At 39.9% G+C, this 17,351-nt stretch overlaps 1 protein-coding gene across 2 annotated transcripts in view; it reads right to left on the reverse strand.

The window, feature by feature from the left end:
* Positions 1-17,351, reverse strand: part of C6 (complement C6) — a 67,282-nt gene that overhangs the window by 24,493 nt on the left and 25,438 nt on the right. For both annotated transcript variants that reach the window (XM_075975966.1, XM_075975967.1), the window contains 3 exons: positions 15,663-15,863; positions 12,331-12,571; positions 7,048-7,173 (listed from right to left, as the gene is read on the reverse strand). In XM_075975966.1, the coding sequence (XP_075832081.1) occupies positions 7,048-7,173; positions 12,331-12,571; positions 15,663-15,863 (568 nt within the window). The remainder of the gene's footprint in view (positions 1-7,047; positions 7,174-12,330; positions 12,572-15,662; positions 15,864-17,351) is intronic.

Here is a 17,351-nt window from a genome sequence, read left to right on the forward strand (position 1 = left end):
ATCCATGGAATGACATAAATCGTGTTCTTTTGCTGACTGTTTGAAACTTTCAAACGCAGGTTAAAAAAAAATAAGCGATAGAATGTCTTTAAATTTACAACCTTAGATATGAATAGGAGACAAAACTGAGCAGAATCACTGGGTGAGAATCAGCTCCATCCCTCGGTACTAACTCTAAACTTTTGGTAAGGCTTAACCACGCCATTGCTGTTCAGAAAGTCTCAAGTGAGGTGGTGTCAAACAGGAGAAGTACTCTTGCATGAAGAAAGAAATCTCATTATTTTCAAAGGGAGGACATAAGAAATACTTAGATGCTTTGTATTTATTTCCGTAGAACAGCAGGGTAGGGGAGAGAGGATAAAACAGTATGTTTATCAACCTTATGTTGATGTTGTATTGATGGATAGCACAGTAACTTGCCATGTAGTTAATATTCGGATTGATGCCATATATTTCACAAACAGATTGCAGTAGATGTTATATATGCTGGGTGTGGGGTCTTAAGAAGGGAAAATCATTAATATAATACTATTAACTGATTTTAACAGAATTCAGAACTCAATTTCCTTATCCCCAGGATCCTCTGCTCGCTAGGCAAGCATTCTACCACCAGGTTATATTCCTATCAACCTTTTACTATATGTCACATGGTCAACTACAGCATTAAACTGGCTGACACAAACTTAATGTTTAACATAGGGTGGATTTTGTTCTCACATAATGGGGATTCTCAAGATACACACACACACAAAATAAATACTATAATAATTTTCATTTTATGTGTGAGAAATCTTATACAAGGAAAGATTAAGCTCTTGACGTTGGCCACATAGTGAATCCACGTTGGGGACAAAATTAGAATTTGGTCAGTGAGCCCTGCAAGGGTGAAAGTTATTCAATGTCTCAGGATGCCACAGCTAAAAAAGCATCCTTTTGCCTTCTCTGATTTTATTTTTTAATTCCCTCATTGTTCTGTTGTCTTGCAGAAAGTAAGGCCCAATACTAAGTCTATGAATTTTTTGATAATGTTTGTCTTTGTTTATTTGGGGTGGGGGAAGCACAGCTTACTGGAAATGCAGAATCTCTTTATAGTTTCAAGAACTCAGAAAAAAATCTTTAACCTTGTTACAGATTTCAAGTGTAAATGTGTACATTTACACAGTGGAGTATTACTTATTGGTAAAAAAAAAACAACGACATCGTGAAATCTGAATGCAAATGGATGGAACTGGAAAAAAAATCATCCTGAGTGAGGTAAACAAGATCCAGATAGACAAACATGGTATGTACTCACTCATACGTGGATATTATGTAAAACAAAGGATAACCAGCCTATAGTCAACAATCCCAGAGAAGCTAGGAAACAAAGAGAACCCTAAGAAAGACATATGTGGATCCCTCTGGGAAGGAGAAACAGACAAGACCTCCTGAGAAAAATTGGGAGTGTTTGTGTGGGAGAGAAGGGAGGATGAAGGGGAGGTGGAGGGGAGAAGGGAGGGAAGAGGAGAACACAGGAACAGGATGCTAAAGAATGGGGAAGGACAGAGAGGGAGAGAAAGGAAAGAGATATCTTGAATAAAGGGAGCCATTAAGGGGCTAGCAAGAAACATGGCACTAAGGAAATTCCCAGGAATCCTCAAGGATGACCCCAGCTAAGACTTTAAGCAACAGTGGAGAGGATGCCTAAATTGGCCTTCCCAGTAATCAAATTGATGACTACCTTAATGGTCAACATAGAACCTTCATCCAGCAATTGATGGAAGCAGATGCAGAGATCCTCAGCAAAGCCCTGGGCCGAGCTTTCCGGAGACCAGTCCAAGAGAGGGAGGAGTGATAATATGAGCAAAGGGGTCGAGACCGTGATGGGGATACCCACAGAAACAACTGCCGAAGCCTCACAACTGTCTCCATTCAGTGGGCCTAGTTTGGACCTCGGCAGTCTGTGGAGCCACTGGCAGTGGGACCAGGATTTAGCCTTAGTACTTGAACTGGCATCTTGGAGCCCATTATCTTTGGAGAGACACCTTGTTCAGCCGAGACATAGAAGGCCTTGGTCCTGCTTCGAAGTGATGTGTCAGACCTTGTTGACTCCCCACAGGAAGCCTTACCCTTTCTGAGGAGTGGATGGCGGAGTGGGGTGGGGGACAGTGGCACAGGAAGAGGAGAGAGGGTGGGAAAGGGGGATAGCTATGTAAAATGATAAAAGGTTGTATGTTAAGAATTTTGCATCAAAAAAGAAAAAGAAAGAACTCAGAAAAAACCTTTAACCTTGTCACAGTTTTCAAGATTAAAGATGGAATGTGCTTACCCCCCTCACATATAGACATCATCTTGATTGTAAGTGGGTTAGTATGAGTCTTTACTAGGATTGCGTCCAAATATTTTAACTGGGCATGCAAGTACTGTTGAATTTCGACCAAAGCTATTTTCAAAAGTCATCTTTATATTACAAACTTACGCTTAAGTCAAATTGACGTGTTTATTATTAGTTTGTGTATATTCATTCTCTGTCTCTCTGTGCTTTCATTCCCTGATCTACAAATTGGAGGTCCTAATGAGATCTATCTCACAGGCCAGCCATAGGGATTAGACACTGGGAAAGATCAGTTCACACGTACAAGAAAATTGGGCCTGGGATATAGTACAGACTTGATCAATGTTGATTCCTAACTCTTCTTCCCTTCCTTTTCTCCCGCATTCTCTTTCTTTCTGCCCTTCATGTGTTTACCAAAGTGCTCCATTAAGCATTTGCAGTGCCCTACGTACAGAGAACATAGAGACTATGACAACATTTTAGGTTTTCTTAAGAGGTAGTGCAGAAAATAAGAAGTTACAACGCAGTATGCTGAATGCTGTCATATGAATAGCTTGCCGAGTGAACCAATAGGAAGGCACCTGACCCTAATTATAATGATGCAGGGAGGAGCTGGGGAAGGCATCCTAGACTGCCTATCAAAAATTCCAATTTCAAGATTTGGTGACCTCAAAATAGAAATCACATTGTTAGCATAGTAAACACTTAAATTCAGAAATGCTCCTCATTGCCTTTTCCCAGTGTTTTCACACACTAAATGATTCTGCTCTCATCACCTCATTGGAGCCAGAGTCTTCCACCTTGAGTTCTATACATACTCGCTGGGTTAAACTCCTGAAAATGATTACTTTGCTTGTGTTCCTAAACTCCATTCTCCCCATTCTTGTCCCATTTCAAGCTGCATCATGGGCTTTGCATATGAACAGCCCGGGTCAGAGAAGAGAGGAAAAAGAGGCAAACCTTTTCTTTTGAACTCTCAAATGCACTTTTATAAATCCGGTGGGTAATCATAGATTGGAAGGCCATAATTTTTACTGTGTAGGACCAGTCTCCTGAGAGATAAAAGTAATTGTCCAACTCTTAATGTCTGAATTTAAATATCAAAAGCCCAGGCCTCCTGTGACTCAGAAGAGGAAATTAAAATATTAATTATAAAATGAAAAAAATACTCAATGACTTGGGCCATTTTCCTTCCAAAAAGAGAAAAAGGTTTTGAGCAGCAGGATGAATGGGGATTTAGATTTGATAAATTCCACAGTGGAAAATGAGGGTTTTATTACTTTGAGCTGAGTTTTGCAGGGCTTGCTGGTGTAAGAGAAATTAGATAGAAAAAAAACTTGTATCTAATATGTTTCTAGTACTGACATATAAATGGATATTTTTAACTAACATGGCACACAGGTTAGTGCTGATTAAAATAACAATTAAAATTGTCTATTAATTATTACAGTAAAACCACTTGCATTTGTTTCTCATCTTTATTCCTCATGAGACTGCAAAGTTCAGATCTGGGAGTTTCTGCGATTGTACTTCTGTGTGTTTGGAGCAGAAAGAGCAGCAATCAATCAAGGAAGATGAAGAATTTCATATAAAGTAGAAGTTATTTATAGTTCTAAGGCATAGGAGAGAACGCGAGTTGTTTAGATGATTGGAAAAGTTTAGCTCTGCAGAGAAAGAGGCGAAGTCTTAGCCTCAAGTCCAGGTGAGCTCATGGCACCCTTGCCTCTGGTTTCAAAATGCTCTCAGGCCTATTCTGCTCTCTCTTTTGGGTTAAGGTCTTTATGGCCTCTTAAGGCTACATTTCTTTTCAGCCAGTTCAGTTTGATTTATTTCAGAACTATGACTGGATGGGGACACAGGCTTCATTCCTTGTGACAGCCTCTTGGGAGAACGTTCTGAAAAATGAGTCTAACTCTCCTTACACCCCTTTGGAAAAGAAAAAGCAGCCATTTGCTTTCTCCCCGAGTTCTACAGAGAGGGAATGACCTTTGTAGCTCAAACCCCAATTAAGGTTGATATAGAAAGAATTTTGGCTTTCTCTGTATTTTCTCTCCCTCTAACTTGTTCCTCATACAATGACACGGCTCACTGTTGAAGGTCACTGGAGTCTCTGTTATCTTGGACAACTCTTATTAGAATGTAGGATACTGTATAATTCTCAGACAATAACTGTGAGACAAAGAAACTAATAAGAAAGAGCCTTTAAAAATCCAGTAGCCACAAAGTCTGCCTAAGTCCTACAGCAACAACAACATAACCTTTTGGTTTATATCCAATCCAATCCCCTTTAAATAGTTATCCTTATAGCCACAGAGAAACCTGACTGTCATCCCTCATCCAAGAAACTTCCTTTTGCAGTGGACAGAGGCTATTAGGTAGATCTACAATTAGCCAAAAAAGAAGAGAGTAAATGGACATGGGTGACCAGTCCCAACTAGTACATCTAATGTAATCCTGTACTAGGGCTGAGGCGATACTGTGGAAGATGGGCCAGAAAGCTTGTAAAATCCGGAGACTGAGAGTCACTGCTGCTGTATAGCATGTCCTAGATGTCAGAGAAGTTGGACCCATAAAATCTCAGTATAGTTGCTGAAACAAGACCTTATAATGACTATATTTGTCAACATGGCAGGTGGCTGGGAGATTTCACAAGGTTCCACCTCTAGATGAAGAACTACAGGCAATCAGTGGCTGCTGAGAGCGGAGAATGTTTTCTTTAGGGATGAGCATCCTCCTATGTTATACAATCCCAAGTAGTTAGCACTAAAGGTATGTCTCTATGAGCAACACTATATGAACTCAGTAGGTTTTATGTAGATACACACACACAAATAAACATATATGTGTGTAAATATGTATTAACAGTTATAGAAGAAGAGATCATAGATATGAGAGAGTGTGGAAGAGGGGCATGAGAGGAGTTGGAGGGGGTATAAGAAGGAGTTGAAATATTGTAAATAAAATACGCATGTATGAAATTCTAAAAAAAACCCCAAAGAATTAAAACAAAACAGAACTTTATAGTTTAACTAAATGAACAGGTGATTTAATTTGTTTCATTATGTCACAAATGTAATCTAGATACCCCAACAAGGAATCAGATCAAACAAACCAGAACATAGTTCGCCTTGGCAATGAGAATTAATCATGATCAAACCACTAATGATGAATCAAGAATGATTTCAGAAAAATTCAGATATAAGAGTAGAAATAGCCAGAATCAAAATAAGTATTCTAATCTGTATTTTTCCCACTCAGGAAGTTGAAACAGCAAGGTAATGAGTTAGAAGATAGCTTGAGCTTCATAGTAAGACCCTCTCTCGAAGCCAAAAACAAGAATGGAATCTTTTGTGACAGTCTTTCAAAAAGGAACTAAAGCCAAGAGGTTTTGGGAAAACGGTTTTCACACGTGGTTACCCGACACTAACTGAATGCCTTCAATCTTGGCTCCTATTTGTAGTCTGTTTATAATATTTGTTTCAGGCATAGAGGTGTTTAAACTGTTCACATTAAGTTATAAGTGTGTGTGTGTGTTCCCACATGCCCAAGTATGCCGGAGGATTACCTCACTGTTAAGGAGCTGTGGGGACAATCAGCCAGTTTGCACAGTGTCATAATGCCATCTATTATTATACATTAAGGATCTTGTAAATATGAGATAATGGGAGTTAATGAGGAACAAGACCACAAGGGGAACTTTTATATTCGGTGTCATAGAGATGCTTCTGTAAGATGGAATGTTATAAAAAGGAATCAGTACACACGTGTTTTTAATATTACATTGTTAATGATTGTTATGTTCTGAGTTAAGCTCCCCACCCTACCTTTCAGCCCAGATACCCCTGCTGGAATCCTTGCCTCACTCAGGCACACAGTAATTAAGCTCAGTGTTCCAAGAAGGGCCTGAGCCCAGACATTCAGAGAATAAGGGACTGGTGCAAGGAATGATAACAGCAGACATGCATGACACATCTCAGAAATGCGGATGGCATGACCAGAGGGGAGGGACTGAACTCCGGCATGGGGGACAGCTTTTGTGCTTGCCGTATCCATTTCCCTTACGCTTATAAACTCTGCTGATCAGAGACATAAGGTATTTTCCAAAATATGCTAGTCTTTTGCCTTTTTAGATCTCAAGTATGAATAAACCAAATTTTAAAGAGTCAGCCCCTGTTTCTGCAGGTGTACCTTTGTGGTGGCAGGTGGCAAGAATTCCAGCATTCTGATAACACGTCTATGATTTTAATGGTTGGTTACCCACCTATCTTTGCTTTCTAAGTTTCTTAGTGGGGATGTCTGGTTTATACTCATGTTTACTTTTCAATGCCTGATAAGAACTCTGATAAAGAGTTTTATCTGTGGGAAAATTCAGTATACTGTTCGTTGAATTGAATAGACTTTGAAAAAAAAAACTCAGCCTTTTCTACTTTTTTTTTTTTTAAGACAGGATTTCTTTCTGTGTAGTCCTGGAACTTGCTCCGTGAACTCACAGAGATCCGCTTGTGTCTGACTTATGAGTTCTGGGATTAAAGGTGTGCACCACCAACCACTTTCCTTTTCTTTTTTTTTTAAGTAGTGCTAATGATATTTTATTTATGCCTTCCCTCTTGGCATGTGGTGTTTTGGAGCAGAGACATAATAGCAATGACATAGTAGTCATGGGCAACATGGTTAAATGATGGGCATCCTGGACAAACGACACACTGGACCAACTTCCAAGAGACTGCTGTTACCTTCATATTTTTCAGACAGCTTATTTGTGACGCACTGGTGTTCCTTGACTGTAGATGTAAAGATGAGAAGAATACGTCTCTTTGTTTCATGCCAGACACACCTTTTGGTTTCTTCTTCTGTCAAACCTGGGAAATGAAATACAAGCAAAACCCCTGAGAATGCACCATTTAGAATTCAGGGAAGGGGACCCTGTGACTCTGGCAACTGGTGGGGCTGGATACTGTCATCAGTTTCTCTTCGATCAGCTCTAATAGACAGTTTTGCCTTGAAATTCAGCCCCACACATGTCCCAAGGAAATCCCAAATGGAAGAGATTCCATTAGTTCCCACCGTCTTCAGCCTTGCTACTGGTCCCAGGCAGCACTCACGAGGCCACAGTAGGCCATCCCAAGGGGCTCTTGTTGTCTCTCCCAGCCTGTCTTTGGGCCACAGTACACAATGGATACAAGGACTGTCTTTTCTGTGGTGCACTGCTTCTGGGTAGCCCTGAACATTGAGTCTCTTTCTCGCCGTGTGACCCACATTTTGGACTCGTTGTTGTCATGTCTGAGTCCCTTCACTTGTGCACTGTCTCAAGAATGACTCTTTGCCACATGTCCATCACCCACTGGTCATTTTCATATTTATTTGGGCTTTTCCCCCATGACTTGGTTACTCCTTTCATCCCTCTTCCTCAAACCTTTTAGTAGAAATTCTAAAGTCTGGACTGGGGAACTTTTCAGACTCTTCATTGGTTGTTTTGTCTTCTTATCTGAATATAAATCTATATTTGATGCCATTTCCCTGGTGGGTCGAGGGAAGCAGTACTACCTAATTTCTGTCTCTTCAGGTTGGGAATTGGAATTAACATCTTCCCAAATCCCCAGTATTGATTTCATTGGCTGATTCTCTACTGTCTTATATATCATGTAAAAACTCTGAAGCTTGGAGGCTGAAACCATTCCATTAGAAGACCTTTATCAATCCCCAACCTTTGCCAATGTCTTATCATCCCTCAGCTATTAAAGCATTTGACACTTGAATACTCAAATCACTTCCACCATAGTGCCCGTAATTATGCCTACTTACATGAGACTCTACCTGTGAGGTCAAGATGGCACAGAGAGATAGATCTAGCATACCTAAAAGCACAGTGGGCACTACTTATCTGAGATAATGTGAAGGGAATTGATACTTTCTGTTTTCTTCCTGGCATTCCAAGACATCTGACTGCACGAGCGATAGGCTGTAATACCAGCTCTTAACCACTTTGAACGCGACAGCTTTCTCAAATTCTGGCACTTACGCTTACAGGTTACAATGCACAGGGACAAGTATTGTGAGAGCCTGAGGCACACCTCAGATTGGACCTGATGTCAAAGGGAAGGCAGGCGTGCACAGCTATTTCAGAGAAGATGTACGTAGATGTGAAGTAGGTCGGCCTTCTTCAGTGTTCTTTTACTTTTTAGGGGTTAAGCCTGACACATTTGAAGGTACATATTATTTGTCAGGAAGTGAAAATTAGCTTGAAGCCCTTGTATTTGCATTTTCAACTCTAACCCAGAAGATGGCTATTTCATCCAGTCTTGAGGAATAAATATGTATATCTGGTAACACTGTTTTTTTTTTTAAGTCAAAATTTGAAGCATCTACAGCTTACAATTCTTTTTTCTTATTCCTTCATTCTCTTTTTAAAGCTTATGAATTAGAATTAAATGTATGTGACTAATTAATTATAACACAATGATTTACCCAAGGGCAAAGTTAACTTCATATACTTGACGACCATATGCGATTCCTTAAAGAAATGAAGGATGACCTTGTTTCATGGTGATAACAAGACAGTGAATAAAGAATCAAGGTCTCACTGGTGACTTTCTGTGCATGCTCTTTGGTGCCTATTAGTGGCACACATGTGGTCTTTGCACGTATTGAGTGGGGGAGTCTCCCTGGGGCTCTGGCACCTGACCTGTCACACCTGATTGTCTTTATGCTGTCTCAAAAGGATGAGTGTTTCTGTAGCATCTCGGTTTTTTTTCTGAATGAGCAAGTCAGCAGCTTGAGTCAAAATACTGTGCTTGACGATTTGCTTTATCAATATACAGTAAAGGCTTAGAAATAATTTAGAAAACATTATTCTGAGAAATACTGAGGTGATTATTTTTTTCTCCTCAAATTCAAAGCAGAAAATGACATCCTCACAAAAGGTCTTTAAAATTACCCTCTTGTTCAGAGTATCCCCATGACTTACAGCCCACTCCATATTTGTGAGATTCTTTCACCTTGTGTGCTGAAGTAGTCAACTTTTATTCAAGTTTTTAGCATACTGATGGGGCACTGGACAACAGAGGAATGAGCCAGTGGCGGAATGCAAACAAAACACGGTTCAATTAAATTGCATTCTTGAATTTTGCATACAAATGGATGGAAATAGAAAACACTAGCCTGAGTGAGGTAAGCCAGACCCAAAAAGAGGAACATGGGATGTACTCACTCATATTTGGTTTCTAGCCATAAATAAAGGACATTGAGCTTATAATGCATGTTCCTAGAGAAGCTAAATAAGAAGGTGAATCCAAAGACAAACATATAGGCATCCTCCTGAATATTAACCTTCATCAGGCGATGAAAGGAGACAGAGACAGAGACCCACATTGGAGCACCAGACAGAAATCTCAAGGTCCAAATCAGGAGCAGAAGGAGAGGGAGAACGACCAAGGAACTCAGGACCGCGAGGGGTGCACCCACACACTGAGACAACGGGGATGTTCTATTGGGAACTCACCAAGGCCAGCTGGCCTGGGTCTGAAAAAGCATGGGATAAAACAGGACTCGCTGAACATAGCGATCAATGAGGACTACTGAGAACACAAGAACAATGGCAGTGGGTTTTTGATCCTACTGCACGTACTGGCTTTGTAGGAGCCTAGGCAGTTTGGATGCTCACCTTATTTGACCTGGATGGAGGTGGGCGGTCCTTGGGCTTCCCTCAGGTCAGGGAACCCTGATTGCTCTTCGGGCTGATGAGGGAGGGGGACTTGATCGGGGGAGGGGGAGGGAAATGGGAGGTGAGGGTGGGGAGGAGGCAGAAATCCTTAATAAATAAATAAATTAAAAAAAATAAATTGCATTCTCGTGGAAGGAAAAGTACTGTAGAACACCCAAGCTATTTTAGAAAAAAACGAAAGCCAAGGAGGTGTAGTTGCTGTGGAAGAAAGCCTAACAATACCTTAAATCTACAATGTAGTTTTAATCTTATTTCTAGATTAAGAAAGTGAGAAAAAGAAAAGGTTCACTTACAGAGCAAAATGCAGGAATGCCCACCCTTTGGAGAATTACATTCTTATAGGATTTACTCTGTCCTAGTGTGATTCATTTTCATCATAATTAAGATGGTAATATTACTGTAGCCCAAAAGTTTTCTGAACATAAAAATATTCAGATTATAAGAATATTGAACACAATGTTATTGGATGTATGGGATACAGCCACACGAATATGTATGCTGTAAATACTATATATATAAAGTCTGTGTATATCTAATGTATATGAATATGTATGCAGGTTTAGTTTTAGCTCCCTCTCACACCTCAACCTTTGTTCTTTGGTGTATCTCTGTCAGTCTCCACCTCTGTTTATAAAGAAAAAGATTGAAGGTGAGAATTTTTAGCTGGAAAGCAAAGCCTGTCACTCTTTTGTTTCGGTTACAGGTCTTTAACTACTGAAGTATTGGGTGGTTGGTTAAAGGTTCATGCTGTTCTTTGACCTAGTCTCTGAGCAGTAAGAACCTTTGCTCTGTATGTCTGACAAGAACACTCATCGAACAGGAAACCTTTGTCTAGGCTCCAACAGCAGTGACAGAATAGTTTCATCTGCAGGCCTGATGGGGTTCAAGGGCTAGGAGCTCCTCTAACTATCTGTGCACAGTCGTGATGTTGGTGCCGTTTTCAGTGGTAGAAAACATCAAGTACATCGTGCAAGCCTTGCTTCAGTAGAAAGAATGACTGAAATGAAATACAATGGGCGGGCACTATGTACAGTATATCACAGTGTAAGTCTTTTGATATTTTAGACAATATACCAGATCAATTTATAAAACCTCCCCCGAAAACCCTGACTGTTATTTGTTTCATTACCTTTATTGGGAAGCACTTCAACAGGGATGGTTCTGATGGTTCGGAAGGACACAGGGCAGGGCATATCACACATCAATATTTTCTCTATTGATATGTAAGAATAGAGGACTAGCAATAATGATTCCAGGGCTGATCTGTTACTGTATTTTAAAATAAACATCTACATCGTTTTGTATAAAAACATAGTGACCATTAACTTTTGACTTATTGGGAGGATTTCATGAGTTGTTTTCTGGTAACCATTATTTCCCAATTTTTATCTCAAGGGACACATGAGAGATTATCAGAAGGGCACTATTTAAAGTTACACGGGTGTCTAAAAACAGTGCAACCTAAAATTTTTTATGTATAATAATAATCATAATTAGTATTTGAAGTTTTAGATAATACTCAAGAAACCAACATGCTTGGTGTATGTTGCAGCTTTCTATGTAAATTAAAACATTTAGTCTGTTCCTTAGGGCATAAAATTTAAAGCTTTCTTAAAATAAAGTACTTTGTACTTGTAAATTTCAACAGCAATGAATATTTGGCCCACATTTACTTAGTTTCTTGTCAAGTCCTTAATTATTCTTTTATCTTACACCATTGGTCTTTACTTAAAATCATTAACAGAATAATTGCTTTTGAATTTGCTGTAAATTGTTGTGATATGTTATTTGCTATAAAATGTTATAATAAGTAAATTATGCTTTTTTGTGTGTCTTGAGGTAGTAACAATCATCTCCTTTAAGTGACCATGACTAATATTGGGCCACACTTCATAACCTCATACATATGAAGTAAAACATAGTTATTTCTTCTTCTTCTTCTTCTTCTTCTTCTTCTTCTTCTTCTTCTTCTTCTTCTTCTTCTTCTTCTTCTTCTTCTTCTTCTTCTCCTTCTCCTTCTCCTTCTCCTTCTCCTTCCTCTTTTCTTCTCTTTCTCCTCCTCCTCCTCCTCCTCCTTCTCCTCCTCCTCCTCTTCCTCCATCATCATCATTATTATTTATTGTTTTATTTTATTTCAGCATGTTTGCTTTTGGTTATATTTGCTTGTGATTATCTCAATTTTGGCAACAACAAAAAGGATTAAAATAAAATCAAGGCAGAGTCACTAGAAGGAAGGAGTAGGAGAAAAGACATATCCCATGCTATTGCCAAGCCAAACACACAAAAGGCCACACACCTGAGTTCTGAAGCTCCTGACTGCTGAATTGGTAGAGAAGGTCATACTTGCCCCCCAAGGAGCCCGAGGTGAAGTAATGGGTCCCGAAGTCATCGAATATCCTGCTGTAGGAAGCTGAGTTGTATTCTAAAGGCAGATGGAGAAGGGCTTTCTGAAAGACATCTGAAAGCTGCAGGTCTGTGCTTTTCATCGTGAAATTTAAGACTTTTGTCACTTTATGGATCCTAACAAAGCTAGAATCCTAAGGAAAAGGGGCAGAAAGCATAAGAACAAAAATGAAACTAAGGAAATGGAGACAGAGATGCAGAAAACGTGAGGAATCTATTCTTTAAACGTCATCTTTTCATTAGCTCCGTTTCTATCACAGGATGAAAATATTTCCCCTCTATGGCATGTTTTCACATACGAGCCCCCCTCCAGTGTCTTTGCCTGCCGTGTTCAAAGCACTAATCACACGAGACTATCTCAATAATGTTCACCATGTGGCTTCGGCATGCACTCTCCACCAAGGAAGAGATCAGTGATCAGAAACATTAGTCTTTATGACTGTCTATACACAGCTGCACCATCAGTGAGAGTCCATTTGGAGTGCCCTAACGCTAATAGTTGAAAATAATAAAAAAAAGATTACATAAAGATTCAACTGGAAGTGTTGTAGGTGATAATCATTAACTACAAAGATGCATTAAGTCTTTACATTTTAGCTGTCTATTGCCAGATGAAGAAAATATGCAAATTCACACCCTGCCCTAGAACACCACATTTTCTGTCACTAAGTAGTGAAATCAAACTAATTCTTTATATTCTATTTCTGCCACTCATATGCAGAAGAGGGAAGAGTTTTTTAATTGTTTTTTGCAAACACCTCTGCTTGTTTCTTCATTTCTTGTTATCTAGGTTAATTTGAGGTTAAACAGTTGATTCTGTGTTGTGGTCTCATTCCTTTACATTCTCCCATCTAACTATTGGCATTTATGAGCATATTCAGGGATACTGTGTTTATAAATTATGTATTTTATCTGATCTCTCGAGTCTGACAAATTATGTTATGTAAGCAATGGTAACAGAATAACTAGCGTATTTTAGCAAAGAGATTTTGTTGCAACTGTTAATTATAAAATAGCCTTTTTACTGTACGCTATAATTATGACATCAAAAAATGTTAATGCAACAACCAAAAACATTGCAAGGATAGAAGAAAGCTCTCGTTTACTCTTTCTCCCCGCTCTCCAGTCTCTTCTCTTCGTGTGTTCTTGACTTCACTTTAGTTTCTGTTCAGTTATGTCAGATGCACTGGCTCCAGGAGCGATCGAGCCAGAGAATGACTGCTCCTGTGTAAGCTTGTGTTTCGGTGTGTGCCCATCAACTCTATTTGTGAACACTGACACTGAGTTTTGTCCAATAGCCCCCAAACTTGGAGCAACTCTGTTCTTTTGCTAAGAGACAAGTATCGTAAAGTAAGCTTTTGGAGGTTCCATATTTGTAGTTTTCTTTATGGAACCAATCATGGGAAGCATATGCTCAACTTTAATAGCTCAACATAGCAGAAGCACAGGCATGACCCGCTATAACTGTGTGAGGGCTGGAACCGGCTAGTTTAGACGAAGAATTTATAGTACACCAGGGTAGTAAGCAATAGAAATACATTTTATCAATTCGTGGGTTCTTGCTGGGCTTGGATTGTATTTTGTGGTTTTGTAAAGTAAAGAAGATAATCACCAAGCCTCACGGAATTGATTACTGTTTGGCTCTGAAGCAATTCTCTGCCCAGGGAATAAGCTTAGTCTGATCTGGAATTGACAAAACAAAACAACAGCACACATTGGGTTCAAGGGAAGGGCTTGGATCAATTGACAAGTTTCTGGCATGTCTCAGGATTTGCACTAAGGAAGCATTTTCTCCTTAGGTAGACTAGAATAAAGACATGCTCTGTTCAGATGGACTCTATCTTCTATGTCTGTCATGATATTGGGCTGAGCCATATGAGGGTGACAATTTTAAGGCAGAATAGTTGAAAAGTAGCAATTTCATGCAGAATTTTTAAAGGTATTTTAAACATAACAGGAGAGTTACAGCCCATGAGATCTCAATATTATGATTACAACAAGACCTGCATCATGTACACACCAATCAACACACCCAAGTGTGAATGGGGTAAATTTCACAAGGCCATACCCTCTAGATTAGGATATATAGGTAATCAATAATCTATAGGTATGGCTGCTAAGAGAATGAGAATCAGTGTTCTCCAGAAATGAATATCTTATAGGTTATAAAATCTCAAAGTATCAGCTCCGAACATGTCTGCATGTGGGCAGCGTTAAATGCATTCAGTAGGTTAAATTCTGTGTGTGTGTGAGTACGTGTGTGTGTGTAACAATAAATAAGGAAGAAAATGCCTTGAATTCAAGAGAAAGTAAAGTGGCAGGGGAGGAGTTGGGCGCAGGGAGGAAGGGTGGAAATAATATAAACACAATACTCATATATAAAAGTCTCAAAAGGTTTTTTTTAAAACGAAGAAAATACATTAAAAATCACAGGCAGTCTAAAAAATAGTCCACCATTGGCAACATCATAATAAAACAAAATCTTATTTTATCTATTTATTATTAAAATAAGTTATTAAAATAACTTATTTTATTTATTTAGTTAGTTAGTTTTTGGTTTTTCGAGACAGTGTTTCTCTGTAGCTTTGGAGCCTGTGCTGGAAATAGCTCTTGTAGGCCAGGCTGGCCTTGAACTCCCAGAGATCTGCCTGCCTCTGTCGCCTGAGTGCTGGGATTAAAGGCGTGAGCTACCACAGCCTAGCTTTACTTTGTATAATTTCTAGATGCTTAAAAAAATAGCTTTCTCAGGGGGCTAGAGAGAGGGCTTAGTAATGAAGAGAACTGGCTGTTTTTCCAGAGGACCTGAGTTTGGTTCCAGCACCTACATCTATTATATCAAAATTGTTGGTCATTCCAGTTCATGGGGTTCCCACACCCTCTTCTGGCCTCTGTGGGTATCCACATACATGTGGCATATACTTAAACATACATACATGCAAATAAAAAATAAAAATGAGCCTTAAACTTTATTGAAAAAAATCCACATTGACCACAACATGGGACAGAAAACTGAAAATAAAACAAACCCAACTCTCACAACCCAGTTCATAGAAGGGAAGGTTTGTGGTGCAATACCCCTTTCAGTTCTAAAATGACAGCTACAAAAAGCAAGTCTATTTAAGCGCCTCTTAGGAACCCCACATGTATAGACATGTTCAGCTTCTTGTTGCTTGGATGGGCATTAATTCTAAGGAAGAATGCATGATGGAGAAGTGTCTTTCTTACCTTTTTGTGGGAGGCTTGAATGGCTTCCTTGATGGCGAAGTTATGTTGGGTTCTGTCACTTGTCCTCGAGGAAAAAAAAATTGGCACAAAGATAGAGTCTTTCTTCTCAGTTGACGTTGAACCTTTTATATCTTTCTTCCTTCCAAAACTGACTAGATCTTTGTAGAAATCTGTTTTAAAGTCATCTTCTACAGTTTGTACCTGGCCAGCAGAATACATATAAAATAAAGCATTAGTTAGGGAGAGAATCTTGGTTGGTAGATGGAACACCAATGAGATGCCGTGGATAAACATAGGTCTGGAAAGGCAGTATTTTAGGCAGCTTGATCAGTGAAAGAACACAAAACCTGAGATTTGAAGACAATAAGCTGTGAGAGCTAGTATATATGTATGTATGTGTGTGTGTATGTATGTATGTAAGTATACACACACACACACACACACACACATATATATAATTTTTGACTGGCTATTTAAGAATTTCACATCATGTACCCTGTTCACACTCATTTCCCAATCCTCGTCAGTCCACTCCTCCACCCTTATAACCACCCCCCCCCCTTGAAGAAGAAGAAAAAGAAGAAGAGGAAAAAGAAGAAGAGGAAGAAGAAGAAACAAACAAGAGTTCAATTTGTGTTGCCCATATTCTCAATGGAGCATGGTCAAACTCTTGGTGGCCAGCCCCTTAAAGAAAACTGAATCTTTCCCACAACCACAGTCCTTCTAGGAGCCATCAATTGGAGAGAGCTACGCTACAGTATCCTTGTCATGGTTTTAATAGTTCTCTTTGATGTCTTCCTGTCTAGGAGGTTACTTTTGGGGGGTTGGGTGTTGTAATAAGGGTGGCGGGGCTGCGTTCCCAGCACCCCGGCCGCCTGCTCGGCTAGCTTATGCCCCAAAATAATTACACGGACACTGTATTCTTTTAATCACTGCTTGGCCCATTTCTATCTAGCCTCTTCTCGGCTAACTCTCACACCTGGACTAGCCCATTTCTAATATTCTATGTAGCACAGCTAGGTGCGCTTACCAGGAAGATTCTAGCCTAAGTCCATCCTGGGTCGGACACGTGCATCTTCCCTGGAGCGGGGAGCATGGCGTATCTCTGAGGCGTCTGCTCCCGAGAGGAGAGCTGTGGAGTCTGAGCTCACTTCCTCTTCCTCCCAGCGTTCTGTTCTGTTTACTCCACCTACCTATGTTCTAACCAATAAAATGGGCCAAGGCAGTTCCTTTATTAGCCAATGACCTTCCTCCATCAGTTGGGATTGTAGGGGTTGTCACAGAAATAGTCTATGTCCTTTTTTTTCAACCTTGAGTCTGTAGTCATCAATGCCACTGCAGCCGCAGCTTCCTCGCCCTTGACGGTCAGCGCAGTCACAGATCATGGACTTCCACATGGTTTCTGGTGACAGCACAGACCACAGACGTCCTCATGATTTCCAGCAGCAACACGTGCCCTGGACCTCGAGATTTTTAAATTTTATGTGTATGAGTGTTTTGTATGTGTGTATACCTGCACACTGCTCATGTGCTTGGTGCCTGCAGAAATCGGTCACCATCTGTCATGTAGTGCTAGAAATCAAACTCGACTTCTTGCAGGAGCAGCAAGTGCTCTGAACCATCAAGCCACCGCTTCAGCCCCCCAAGAAGGCTAGTTTTGCATATCTTCATTATACAGAGTAAAGTGTT

This window comes from Microtus pennsylvanicus, chromosome 6 (genome assembly GCF_037038515.1).
Source record: "Microtus pennsylvanicus isolate mMicPen1 chromosome 6, mMicPen1.hap1, whole genome shotgun sequence".
Lineage (NCBI taxonomy): Eukaryota > Metazoa > Chordata > Mammalia > Rodentia > Cricetidae > Microtus > Microtus pennsylvanicus.